The 13,193-nt window shown below is 39.4% G+C and overlaps 1 protein-coding gene across 6 annotated transcripts in view; it reads right to left on the bottom strand.

The window, feature by feature from the left end:
• Window positions 1-5,649: 5,649 nt before the first annotated feature.
• ACSL4 (acyl-CoA synthetase long chain family member 4) overlaps window positions 5,650-13,193 on the bottom strand; it is a 90,501-nt gene continuing 82,957 nt past the window's right edge. For all 6 annotated transcript variants that reach the window (XM_051827238.3, XM_070066417.2, XM_070066415.2 and 3 more), the window contains exon 16: window positions 5,650-8,573. In XM_051827238.3, coding sequence (XP_051683198.1) covers window positions 8,416-8,573 — 158 coding nt within the window. In that variant the 3' untranslated portion in view covers window positions 5,650-8,415. The remainder of the gene's footprint in view (window positions 8,574-13,193) is intronic.

The following is a 13,193-nucleotide window of genomic DNA, read 5'->3' as shown; positions in this document are numbered from 1 at the left end:
ACCAGCAGATGGAAGACCTCTCTCTCTCTCTCTCTCTCTCTGTGTGTGTGTGTGTAACTGTGACTTTCAAATAAATCTTAAAACAAAAAACTACTATTTATACCATAAGCAAAAAGGAAGAATTCACAAGCAAAGTGAGACCAGGGAGCCTCTTGAAGAAAAAGCAGAAATGAAACAGAAAACTCCACATTCTTTCCTTCACTTGGACTCCCTAAGAATGGTTATTAATTCTGTCCCAATCATGAGTCCCGATGCATAAGAAAATGCAGATCTACGTTAATAGAAGGTGGCAGGGGTGGGGGTAAGGCATATTTGACAGAGTTCAGCACCTGTCTCTCCATCGCTCCCTCAAGCACCTCAAGCAGTCACTGTCTGGGAAGGAAGTCCTCTTTTTCTGGCCCTGCCCTTCCCCCACTCTTTGGGAGCCACATTGTTATTTTCCAATGTTGATACAAGCTGTTCACCATTCCAAACTGAATGAGGTGCTTGCTTGGAGTGTCCTTCCTTAAAGAAATGTTTAAGACAGAGCTTAAATGAGAAAGGCATAGAAGTGCTGTTGGCCATAAAGAAAGCATGTCAACATGTCTGTAACATATTTGTGTGTGTTTGTGTGTGTGTGTGTGTGTGTGTAATCTGATTGAGCTTCTTATTAACTCCATGGGCCAGCAAAGAGCTAGGCACAAAAATAAATACCTGACATCAAAAGCATTGTTTATAGATTTCTGCCCCCAAAAGTCACTCTGGAGAGCAAAATGATTGAGTGAATTTTTTAACACCTTCTCTCTTCTTTTCCCTTTTCCTTTGTTCATAGGAATCTCTTGGTGGTTTTGTCAGATTGATTTGTTACAATCACAAGGCAAAAAACTGAATGGGGAAAAGTTGATGTTTAGTACTCCCAAGTGTCGCATCCGCGATTAGAGCCCATTTCTGGTTCTCCATACCCTTAGGGGCACCTTCCAAGAAACATCCTGGTTCCATATACCTCATCCTCTCACAATCTCTTAGTCTTTCCAGTGCCAAAGGAAACAGCTAACCTGACAAAGTAAAAGGAAAACAAATCAATCCTATACAAACAGGGTAGGGGATCCAACAGTTAACTGGGAGTGTCCTTCCTGGGTAATCTGAAAAGACCACAGCTTCCTCTGTTAATTCTTTTGTGGCTTGGTCCTAAACAGCAAGGGTCATGAAGGAATCTAGAGACATCGTAGGAAGGCCACCATTGGCCACTGAGAGATGAATCATGGACCCTGTTTTTTGCTTTTTGTTGTTACTGTTGTCAACCTTCCCAATGTGATTCCTAGGTGAATCCAGGGTGAAGAAGTGCTGGCAGAGAAGAGCTTAACATACTGGAAAACACAAAAGTGAACAGAATGCAAGGTTTCTGTGGGAGAAAGGTGAGGTAGAATGTTTAATGACAATGGGATGATACTTTTAATAGAGAGGAAATTCTCGATTCTTTTTTAAAAGATTTCATTTATCTGAGAAGTAGAGTTAGACAGAGGCAGAGAGAAAGGTCTCCCATCTGTTGGTTCATTCCCCAAATGGCCAAAAAGGCTGGAGCTGCACCGATCAAAGCCAAGAGCCAGGAGCTTCTTCTGGGTCTTCCACGTGGGTGCAGGGGCCCAAGCACCCGGGCCATCTTCTACTGCTTTCCCAGGCTATAGCAGAGAATTGCATCGGAAGAGGAGCAGCCAGGACCCGAACCGGTGCCCATATGGGATGCTGGGACTGCAGGCGGAGGCTTAGCCTACTACTCCACAGCACTGGTCCCTGGAAATTTTCAATTCTACACCCAATAAAATGATCAATTAAGGTCTCAAATGTACCTCTACTTGTAGGATGTGCTCCAACAAAAAAAAAAAAAAAACAAAACAAAACAAAACAAAAAAAAAACAAAAAACAAAAAACAAGTAAGTTAACAATCCAATCAAGAAGACATGGAATTCAGGGAATAAAAGGTCCAATACCTATTAAAGCTGAGGGGAAATCCCAAGATAATGGCCCTGCACCATGGGAAAAGAGGGCATGATCTAGATTGGAGTAGGTTGCAAAGTTATCAGAGAGACTGCCACATGAGGATGTTAGAATTCTTGTGATCTACAAGTCTTGAGAGGAGATTTAGACAATTAGTAGAAAGTCTGGGGTTGAATTGGTGATAAGTACACAGAAAACCAAGCAAATGGAAGAAAGACAGTTATTAGCTTCAAGAAAAGAAAGGAAAATTAACCCTAGTTTTCAGCTTTAAGTAACTTAGTTATTATAATACAAAGACTTACTGATCTAACTATGCATGTATACTGGGTGGATGGGAAGTGTGCCTGTTTGTAGTGAAAGGACAATGTATAGTGACAATATCAAGAGACAATAATACAAAGCATGCTATTTAGATAATAGTAAGTATCAACGGTCAACTAAGTGTTGAGAGTGGCTGTCTCAGAGGTGAAGCAAATGGAAGACAGGGTAGGGGGTAGCTGTCTTCCATAGACTTCATAGAATCACTCACTTGAAACCTGTGCTTTTCAAACTGTGGCTTGCAATCTATATAGAGTTGTGCTGTCCAATATGGATATAAAATTAAAAAATGCAATTCCTCTATCACACTAGCCACATTGCAAATGTTCAAAAGTAACATGTGTTAGTGGCTTTTGTAATGGAGAACAGAGATACAGAACATTTTCAACTTGACAGAAAATTCTATTGGACATTCATATTTTACAGGTTCATCACCTCAACTTAGCAGATGACAGCCAGCAGTTAAATAAATGAAACAGAAAATCAGTGTCAGGGCCAGTGTTGCAGTGCAGCAGGGTTTTAAGAAGCTGCCACTTGCAACACCAGCATCCCATATTGGAGTGCCTGTTGGGAGTCCCGGCTGCTCTGCTTTTGATCCAGCTCCCTGCTAATGAGCCTGGGAAATCAGCAGAAGCTGGCCCAAGTACTTGGGCCCCTGACATCCACGTGGGAAATCTGTATGAAGTTCTGGGCCCCTGGCTTTGGAGTGGCTCAGACCTGGCTGTTGTGTGCATTTGAGGAGTGAAAAGGAAGACCTCTCTCTCTCCGCCTTTCAAATAAATAAATCTTTAAAAAAAAAAGTCATGGCCGGCGCCGCGGCTCACTAGGCTAATCCTCCGCCTAGCGGCGCCGGCACACCGGGTTCTAGTCCCGGTTGCCCCTCTTCCAGGCCAGCCCTCTGCTGTGGCCAGGGAGTGCAGTGGAGGATGGCCCAGGTGCTTGGGCCCTGCACCCCATGGGAGACCAGGAAAAGCACCTGGCTCCTGGCTCCTGCCATCGGATCAGCGCGGTGCGCCGGCCGCAGCGCGCCGGCCGTGGCGGCCATTGGAGGGTGAACCAACGGCAAAAGGAAGACCTTTCTCTCTGTCTCTCTCTCTCTATCCACTCTGCCTGTCAAAAAAATAAATAAATAAATAAATAAATAAAAAAAGTCATGACTAGAGCCTGGGGAGATTGCTGACGCCTTACACAAGAGTGTCAATTTGTTAAGTCAACAACAGGAGTCACTGTGCACTTACTCCTCATGTAGGATCTCTGTCCTTAATGTGTAGTTCAATGTGAATTAATGCTATGAATCAAACAGTATTTTGCACTTTGTGTTTTGTGTGGGTGCAAACTGTGGAAATTTTTACTTAGTATATACTAAATTGATCTTCTGTATATAAAGATAATTGAAAATGAATCTTGATGTGAATGGAATGGGAGTGGGAGCGGGAGATGGGAGGGTTGAGGGTGGGCGGGAAGTTATGGGGGGGACATCTATTGTAATCCATAAACTCTACTTTGGAAATTTATATCTACTAAATAAAAGTAAAAAAAAAAAAGACATAAGGAAGTCAACCAGGAAAATTTTGAAGACAAATCAGGTTTGCTGTAATAGTATTTTTCAAAAAAACATCTTCATAAAATACTGTTACACACACACACACAATGCATGTATGCAGTCTGTGGATAAAAAAAAAACCGGAGGGGGACAGACTCCTTCGGAAGTAGTAGAATCCTCACTTTTGCAGTAGCATCATCCACAGCCTCATACCCCTGTGGGAAACTTGGGACCTACAGCATCATTTAAAATTAGCTTGGGACAGCGATATCAGAAACTGAAGCTAGATGTGATCGACCTTAGGAACTATCACATTCCCCATTTCTCCTGTCATTCATCATTCCCTTTTTACAAAGGACATCTTTTTTGGACACTGGCTTTATTTAATAGGAAGAAGAAACTAAGGCTAAGAGGATGTTGAGAGATTTGCCCACCAATACAAATTTAGTGATACAATGAGTCCAGGTTTGGGCCTCTAAATCCAGAACTCTTTCTACTACATCTTCAGAAGTAAGAAATCAATCCTTACACAGGTGGGGAATGTCGGGCCTGTGAACTCTATAAGGCCTGTGAAATCATTTGGTCGGGCCCTGACAAAGCAACTGCAGGTGGAACTCAAAATGCAGTAAATGTATAGCAGGCTAATTTTTCAGTTGATCATTTTGTATGGCCCATGAATGGATGTTATAAATATCCAAATGAGCCTTGGCAGATAAAAGGTTCCTGTGCTTTAAGGCTTTGAGTGTGCTAGTAATACTTCATAAATAACTGGACTGATGAATACTTGGATACAATAATGGTAATTACTATAATACCCAACATAAGGTATTGTTCCAAACACTTTACATGGATTGACTCTAACCTCCACAACAACACCGATAGATCTATCAAACCCATTTTCCCAGAGAGAGAAATGCAGCTGCAAGAAATTAATTATCTTGTACAAAGTCACACAAGTGAGCGGCAAAAGCAGAAAGCAGACTCAGGCAGTCTGATTCCAGAACTCTTAATATCATTTTACGTGCACCCTTGTATCACACAGATACATTAATTTCCCTAAATATCAGTTAGCTTAAAAGTAACGGATATCCTTTATTACCACCTAATAATAATTCACACAACGTAACTATGTTTTTCCTGCAACATCTGTACTCCAAAAGCATTATACTGTTAACTGTACCCATGTCACACACAACTTTGGGGTCAAATGCTCTGAACTAATGGATCAGACTTCTTTAAGCCAGGTTACCTGCTCTAATGGATTCAATAGGACTTGGCTCCCCAAACTCATGCAGACATTTGAAACTCAGTGTTCCATTACCATTTAACAGATTAATGCTAATGGCTGAAGGCTTAGGAAGGAAGCGCGATCCAATTACCGCAGGGCCAGTGATTGGATCAGATTAGGCTGCTGGGGAAGAGCCCATGATTGAATCCTGACCGCCTTGTGAGGATAGACTACATGGAGGGGCTAAGAGTGCACTCCCCGTGTCTCTGTGTTTCCTGGCTCATCATGTGATCTTTTCTCCACACATGTTCCCCCATCATCAGCCTCCACCAGATGTCAGGCTAATGGGACTGCCACCCAACCTTGAACTGTGAACCTCCAAAATGTCAACAGGAGTAAATGTTTTCCTTCCCAGTAAGTTCCTCTTGGGTATTTTAGTTAAAATAATAAAAAGCTCACTAATATACCTGCTTAATGTAATTTTGTAAACCTAGAGATGAGTACTTTAATAGTTGTGTGTTTAAAAGTTTGGTTAATAATCTTCAAGCTTATAGACTTTATCTCACATAATTAAGCACAAATTGGCTTGATAACATGGGTGGATTTATTTAAGATTTGAGTGCAAACTTAAAAACAAGAACAAACAAAGCTTTTCATCAAGAATAAACACAAAATCTAAATAACAATCCTGCAATCGTGCATTGTAACAGAAGGTACAAATATGAATACATTATAATTGGTAACTACATTTAAAAACTAAAATACTTCTCTCCAAATCCAAAACATCACAGACTCTTTAACCTGTTCTCATCTTGCTACCTCAGAAACATTTGTCATATGCTATGAGGAAAATATAGGCGAGGACTGCTCGTCACTCTCCATCATCAAAGAAACATTACTGTCTCTTTTACTTCTGACTCTTGGACTCATTTATCCGTATTTCCATTCTGAATAGCCATACAATTATTCCTCTACTACAGAAAAAAAAGAATGAATACAAATATCAAAGAGGCAGGATACTTTTTATGTCTTTAAAACAAAAGTCACAAGTGCTTGACTCAGAAATGTTCATACTTGTAGTAAATTTTTTAAGTACAACTTGGATGGCTGACATGTAGTAACTGTGAACAATTTAAACAGGTATAAAAATGTGAGATCAAAATCTTTAGATTCCAATACTTAAAAAGTCACCATGAATATGGAAAGATTTCTGTTTACACAAACATGTATATTTTTAGATGAAAAATCAGGGGGTAGTGGCATCTCCCTGGTCCCTTAACAATATTTGGATTTTCACAAAGAATTAGCAGCACCCAACCTTAAGTATTAATTACGTGTTTCCAAAGGACCTATACAACAGATTAGTTGGCAGTGTTCCAGCTTTCGGGAGATGGGGGTGGGAAAGGGCTGCAAATATCTGAGATAAGAGAGTATGCATGCACTCACACATTTAAAATCACCATTCCCAATGGGGGCAAAAGTCACATATTGGAAAAGTGTAAGAAAATCATCCTTAAAGGAGTGACAGTGGGCCAAAAACAGTAGAAGCTGACTAGTAGCCTACTGGACAAAAATCGTTTATCATCCTTCCAAGGTCAGGTGGGAAGAATGAGAACACTCATCTGTAACTTCGGAAAAACGTGCCTAGGATTTTGCTTTGTAGAACACTGAACCAAAAGAAATTTTAGAAAAAACCTTCGTTCTTGTTTATAATACCAGATTATTTTTTTCCTTATTACCACCATATACATAATATTTAAATATTTTCTTTATAAATACTTTAGAGAAAAAATTCATTTTGTTACAGTGGTGGCCCACATCTGTACAAAGCAATGTAAGCAACAATATGTGTTTGTGTATACACACACACAGACACACACACATACACATATGCTTATATATAAAACGATTAAGAAAAAGTGCAAAGAATGACAGTATTAAGAAGTTTTGCTTTCAACAGTTAACTATGGTTTGAGTGTGAATATCTACCAGGGACCTATGATCCCAGATTTTAATTAAAGATTCAAAAAGAAACCCACACTCCAAGTTCCAACTCAAATATCAGTCCCTTTTCAAGTAACTCTGCCCTTCTCCCAAATCTAGCATTTCCAGTTTCTAAACGCTTCACAAACAACAACAAAAAAGTGGTAACAGTGTTTTCTTCCCTTTAACCTCCCTGAAGTCATCCAAGTTAATTAATCACCCGTAGGTTTGAATAAGACTTAGGGGAAGTCATTTTTCATAACCCGCTTTGCTAAAATTAAAGCAAAATGAAAGACTTTCTGAAATGCAAACTACTGATTAAGGATCAAATCAGCAATAGCAAATAGACCATAAATTACAGAGATAATTTAACACAAGTACATTTTAAAGTCAATCCCTGTTATCAAAGACAAATTGAGAGCCTAAATCTTCTCCAGGTTCAGTGCTGTGCAAGGGTCTTAATTCAAAGTACTCATGATTTACCTTATGCAAAAGAAAAAATGCTTCCTTAAATTTTTATCCTTTAAATTTATCATTTAAATTTTTATCATTTTTCTCTCGGTCTCAGTCTCTTATGTTGAACCAGAATCACAGAAAGGCAATTTTCAGCATTTTAAAAAGTGTACTTTCCTCTTAATTCATTCAGATAATTACAATTACTGGTTTTTGATCTCAAAGTTTCAAAAAGGCAGTTCAAGTTCCCTTCAAATACATTACTAGGTATTTTTGGTATGTACGTTTGTTTTATTCTTACTGTAGGCACTGTAATTATTCACAATATTACAATTATTCTATGTCTAGCCTATGCGACAATTATAATCATAAGATAATACCTTCTAAGGTATTATTTGGTTCTGTATATTATATTACGGTTGAGTTTTCCCTTCAAGATAAATGGTTGCAAGAGAATTTTAAAGCCCTGTAGCACTTCTGCTTTGAGTAGTGTTAACACATATATATTTTTTTTCATGCTTGATATTTAAATTTCTCCTGAACTAGGAAGACAATAGATATTGGAAGTTGCAAATGTCTCCGAACTACATTCTACTTCAATTTGTTTTGTTCAACGTTGAATGTTTTTGAAAACAAGTATATCCTAGGCTAAGGTTTAAAAACAGAATTTCTGCTTTAAAATTAATGACACAGCTAAAGGGAAATGATTTCTCAATTTCAGCTTAACTAGAACTATGAAAACTAAGGTAAAGTAGATTCAACGGCTATTTTCATCAGTTTTGGTTTTTTTTTTAATTACTGTGTCTTTAGAATGACATAACCTGACATTCTAACAGATTGGACAAAGGCTTAAAATGCTAGCACTGAAAACCCACCAGGCCACCTCTTAGGCAACTGTAAATAGGAGAACAGCTGTTTATTTGCCCCCGTACATTCGCTCAATGTCTTTGAGGTAATGGTTCTTCAGTTCCTTCCTTTTCAGTTTGAAAGCATCAGTTACCAAACCAGTTTCAGGGGTCCATGGCTCTGGGCTTAAACGAACTTTGATTGGAATTTCAAATCGCTCCAATTTCACTGCAAGGAGGAGAGAGATGGGGAAAAGGGAGGACAAAGGGGAAAGAAGAGTGGGGAGTAGGGGAGGGGGAGAGACAAGCAATTAATAAAGCATGAATTTTGCAGAATTGGCTTACATGATACAGGATGAGGCAAACTTATTTAATTATATGCTACTTTATTAATGATACCACTACCTTATCATTTCACTATTTCTCAAAGTGTATATCAGTCATTTCAGTTGGACAGTTTTAATCTATGCAGTTTTTTATTCATACACACACACACACACACACATCAAGTGTATACTTCCTCTTCAGAGGAATATATACTTCCTCTGCCTATGACATTCTTACCTAATATAGAGTAGTTGTATATCTCACTTCCTTACTTCATCCAGGCAGCTGCTCAAATGCCACCTCCTCAGAGGGGACTTCCTAGACTACCCCTAAACAAAGAGTACCTTTGTCTCTTCTATCCGCTTACACTTTGCTCTTCAAAGTGCTTACCACCACCCATCATGTATTTGTCTCACCTGCTACAAAGTAAGCTCCATGACAGCAGGTCTTTGTTTTGCCCACTTCCATCCATAAAAACATACAAGTGCATGAATTAGATCATTCTACAGAAAATTAACTATCTACACGAACATTCCTCATAAGCTTTAATACCTTAGTCTTCATGTAAATGCAAACCAAAAAGGACATTGTGAATTTCACATCTGGAAATGACTTAAGAGATGATGAAATGCTTTTTTTTTTTTTTTGACAGGCAGAGTGGACAGTGAGAGAGAGAGACAGAGAGAAAGGTCTTCCTTTTTGCCGTTGGTTCACCCTCCAATGGCCGCCACGGCCAGCGTGCTGCAGCTGGTGCACCGCACTGATCTGAAGCCAGGAGCCAGGTGCTTCTCCTGGTCTCCCATGCGGGTGCAGGGCCCAAGCACCTGGGCCATCCTCCACTGCACTCCCGGACCACAGCAGAGGGCTGGCCTGGAAGAGGGGCAACCGGGACAGAATCCAGCGCCCCGACCGGGACTAGAACCCGGTGTGCTGGCGCCGCTAGGCGGAGGATTAGCCTAGTGAGCCGCGGTGCCGGCCCAATGGAATGCTCTTACATTTGACACAGACAACTCAATACATGTTGGAAGAAATATGAGCAAATAAGAAGACGGAGGCCATCAATACAGCACTCGGTAATTTTAAAATCTCATAAATTATTTTGTACCGAATTACTTGTTATAAACCCAAGATCATCCTTAAAATTGAGAAGGTCCACTATCAGTACTGTTAATCTGCTGAATTTTATTTTTATATGCAATTATTCGCAACAGCAGTTTTGAAAAAGCAAATATCTGAAGAGCCTAGAAGCCTTTAGAAATAATTTGGTTGCAATGACAAGCACAAAGAACTCAAACTCATGGAAATTCTTGTTCTGGTACTAGTGTGGATTTTAGGAAAACTTGGTTGAATTAGTGAGTTTCATTAAAACTGGAGAATACAAAACTGGGTGTGAAAAATAATGTTTCAAATATTACTTAGAAACAGCTTCCGAAAAATACTGCCTGAACAGGTAGTAAGTGAACACAGAGCTTGCAGAGGTGGAACACGTTTTGTCCGCTGCCACATTACAGCACGAGCTACTTGGAATCAGCCTATGTGCTCCCATGGCGACATCTGCATCTCAAGCAAACAGCTATATTCTCAGCTACAGACTGGGCCCCTAAATCTTTGATTTCATTTTACTTTTCCTACTTACAAAGATCCTATTCCAGAAACACTGACATGATCAAAACACAGCAAGTGCATTTTTCCAATTGTTCTCAAGCAAATTAATTTATAAAAGTCCCTATATTTAATCTTCAGTAAGTTTATTTCAAGCAAAAAAAAAAAAAAAGGCCGCTTAAGAGGTTTCATTTCTGAATTCCTAAACATTATCTAGCACCACAAGCTACAAAGAACAGGGGGCAATCATAGTTTCCTATAAACAGAATAAATCAAGAGCTAACAAATGAGAAAGATTAAAGAGAAAAAAGAATTACAGTTCTTTTTCATTTTTTATTTTAATTTTAATTCTTTTTAACAGTGTGACCTGCAGGTGGCAGCAAATATCAATTTGTATAGTCACTGGCAGTTGCTCAAACTGTCCCCAAAGCATTACTTTACATTTTTTTTTCTAGATTTATTTATAAGGCAAAGTGACAGAGAGAAAGGGGAGACACAGAGAAAGAGATCTTCCATCCACTCCCCAAATGCCCACAGCAGGCAGGGCAAGGCCAGGCTGAACTCAGGAGTCCAGAACTCCATCTGGATCTCCCGTGTGGGTGGCAGTGGGCCACCCTCTGCTGCTTTTCCAGGCACATTAACAGGGAGCTGGATTGGAAGTAGAGCAGCCAGGACTCGAATCAGCGCTCTGATATAGAATGCTGGAATCGCAAGTGGGAGCTTAAAGTGTCGTGCCACAATGCCAGGTCCTTTTCATTCTTATGACACTTCACACTTTTATTTAAAACATAAACAGGCATGTTGTAAAAGATGTGAAATATCAGACAGAATTGCTGAATACAATCAAGGTTATTTTGTGCTTTCTTGCATGTCTCTGAAATTATAATTTGAAGTGAAACATTGGCAAGTTATTTGTAAATCTTTTGTAAACGTATGCATGATTTATCCATTTAGCTCATAATCAGCATTCATTATCCAAATCATGAATTGTTCAATTATATGCTCACTATAAGCACAGTAAAGTTATGGGCCCCAGTCCTAAGATTTTATTCTACTTTCTATCTGCTTTGTGACCCAGCTTGGCTTTCTCCATTGCTTCTTTTTTAAAAATGTTTTATTTGAGAGACAGAGTTACAGAGAGAGAGGGAGAGAGGTCTTCCTTCTGCTGGTTCAATCCCCAAATGGCTACAGCCAGGCCCATCTGAAGCCAGGAGCCAGGAGCTTCATCTAGGTCTCCCACATGGGTGTAGGGGCCCAAGCACTTGGGCCTTCTACTGCTTTCCCAGGCCATAACAGAGAGCTGGATGGGAAGTAGGGCAGCCAGGACTCAAACTGGTGCCTATTTGGGACGCTGGCACTGCAGGCTCAGTCCACTACACCACAGTGCTGGATACCCCCCATTTTTTTACGCAAGTAAATATGCAATAATAATTATTCAGGTAACATTCTACTCCACAGAGTGACTGAGAAGAACTGCAGTACACTTGTGATAGCCCATTGGCTGAAAAACTTTTTGAAATACTACATTTAAAGACAAATCAGAATCTGTTTCTAAGGAAGTTCTTGAAGCATGGTGACATTAATATAAAAGGAGGGTATTAGGGGCCAGCATTGTAGCTCAGTGGGTTAAGCTGCTGCTTATGATGCCAGCATCCCATACCTGAGCACTGGTTCAAGTCCTCACTACTCTGCCTCCAATCCATTTTTCCTGCTAATGGGCCTGGGAAGGCAGGAGAAGATGACTCAAGTGTTTGGGTCCTTGCCATCCACATGAGACCTGGATGGAGTTCCAGGATCCTGGCTTTGGCCTGACCCAGACCTGGCCACTGCAGCCATTTGGGGAGTGAACCAGAGGATGGAAGATTGATCTCTCTTTCTCTGCCTTTCAAATAAATAAATAAATTATTAAAAATATAAAAGGGTATTATATAAATAGTACTGTAAGGCTGTGTTTATAACTATAAAATAATTTTTCAATCTGATTACACTAAGAGACAACTGTTATTTAAGATTTTACAGTGTTCAGAGTTGTTCTTGGGAAAAGTTAGTTGTCAGGTTAAAGTTGGAAACCTATTACTATAAATCCTTTTCTTATTCTTGTTTTTAATAAAGATTTTTTTTTAATATTTATATTTTATTTTATTTAATGAATATAAATTTCCAAAGTACAGCTTATGGATTACAATAGCTTCCCCCCATAACTTTCCTCCCACCCACAACACTCCCCTCTCCCACTCCCTCTCCCCTTCCATTCACATCAAGATTAATTTTCAATTATCTAATATAAAGATTTTTTAAATGTTTTTAAACATTTAAAAAAGGCAGAGTGATAAAGAGACCCACAGAGTCTGAGAAGGAGATGCTCCACCTGCTATCTCACTCCTGAAATGTTATACTCAAGAACGGAAATGTAATCATAAAGTACTACGTAGCTCAGATGTGAATAATTTCATGGCCATGGAAATGTAAACATGAGTATAAAATGTAAAATCTACTCTCCCGGGAAAGGTAGTGTCTGTATGGTGTGGGCTGGATGCAAGACAGTTTCCTTCTGTGATAGGAGGTCAATACACAATATCTCAACATGAAAACCTCAAGACAGTGCAATATAACCATTTTCTTTAGAAAAGTGGAGACAAAATGCCATACACTAAAAAGCTGCTGAAGTTGAAGGGGGTAGGCCCTGGGGATGAGGAAAGGTACAAAACAGGCTGCTATTTGATGCAAGTCTTATAATATGATTGGATATTGTTAAAATGATATACACTGATTAAAGCATGAAAATTTTAAAAAGGCTATAAAACTGGCAGAGCATGTAGCTTGAGAGTTAATTTTCAATCTATTTTATTTCCCAACCAATGTTCTAGTAAGCTTTCTCAGACCTTTCTGCTAATTTGAAACTGGTGACCCCTCCCTTTAT

Source organism: Oryctolagus cuniculus, chromosome X, assembly GCF_051225735.1.
Source record: "Oryctolagus cuniculus isolate XC-2025 breed Fujian yellow rabbit chromosome X, ASM5122573v1, whole genome shotgun sequence".
In the NCBI taxonomy this organism is placed as follows: domain Eukaryota; kingdom Metazoa; phylum Chordata; class Mammalia; order Lagomorpha; family Leporidae; genus Oryctolagus; species Oryctolagus cuniculus.
This window is presented reverse-complemented; position numbering and strand designations above follow the sequence as displayed.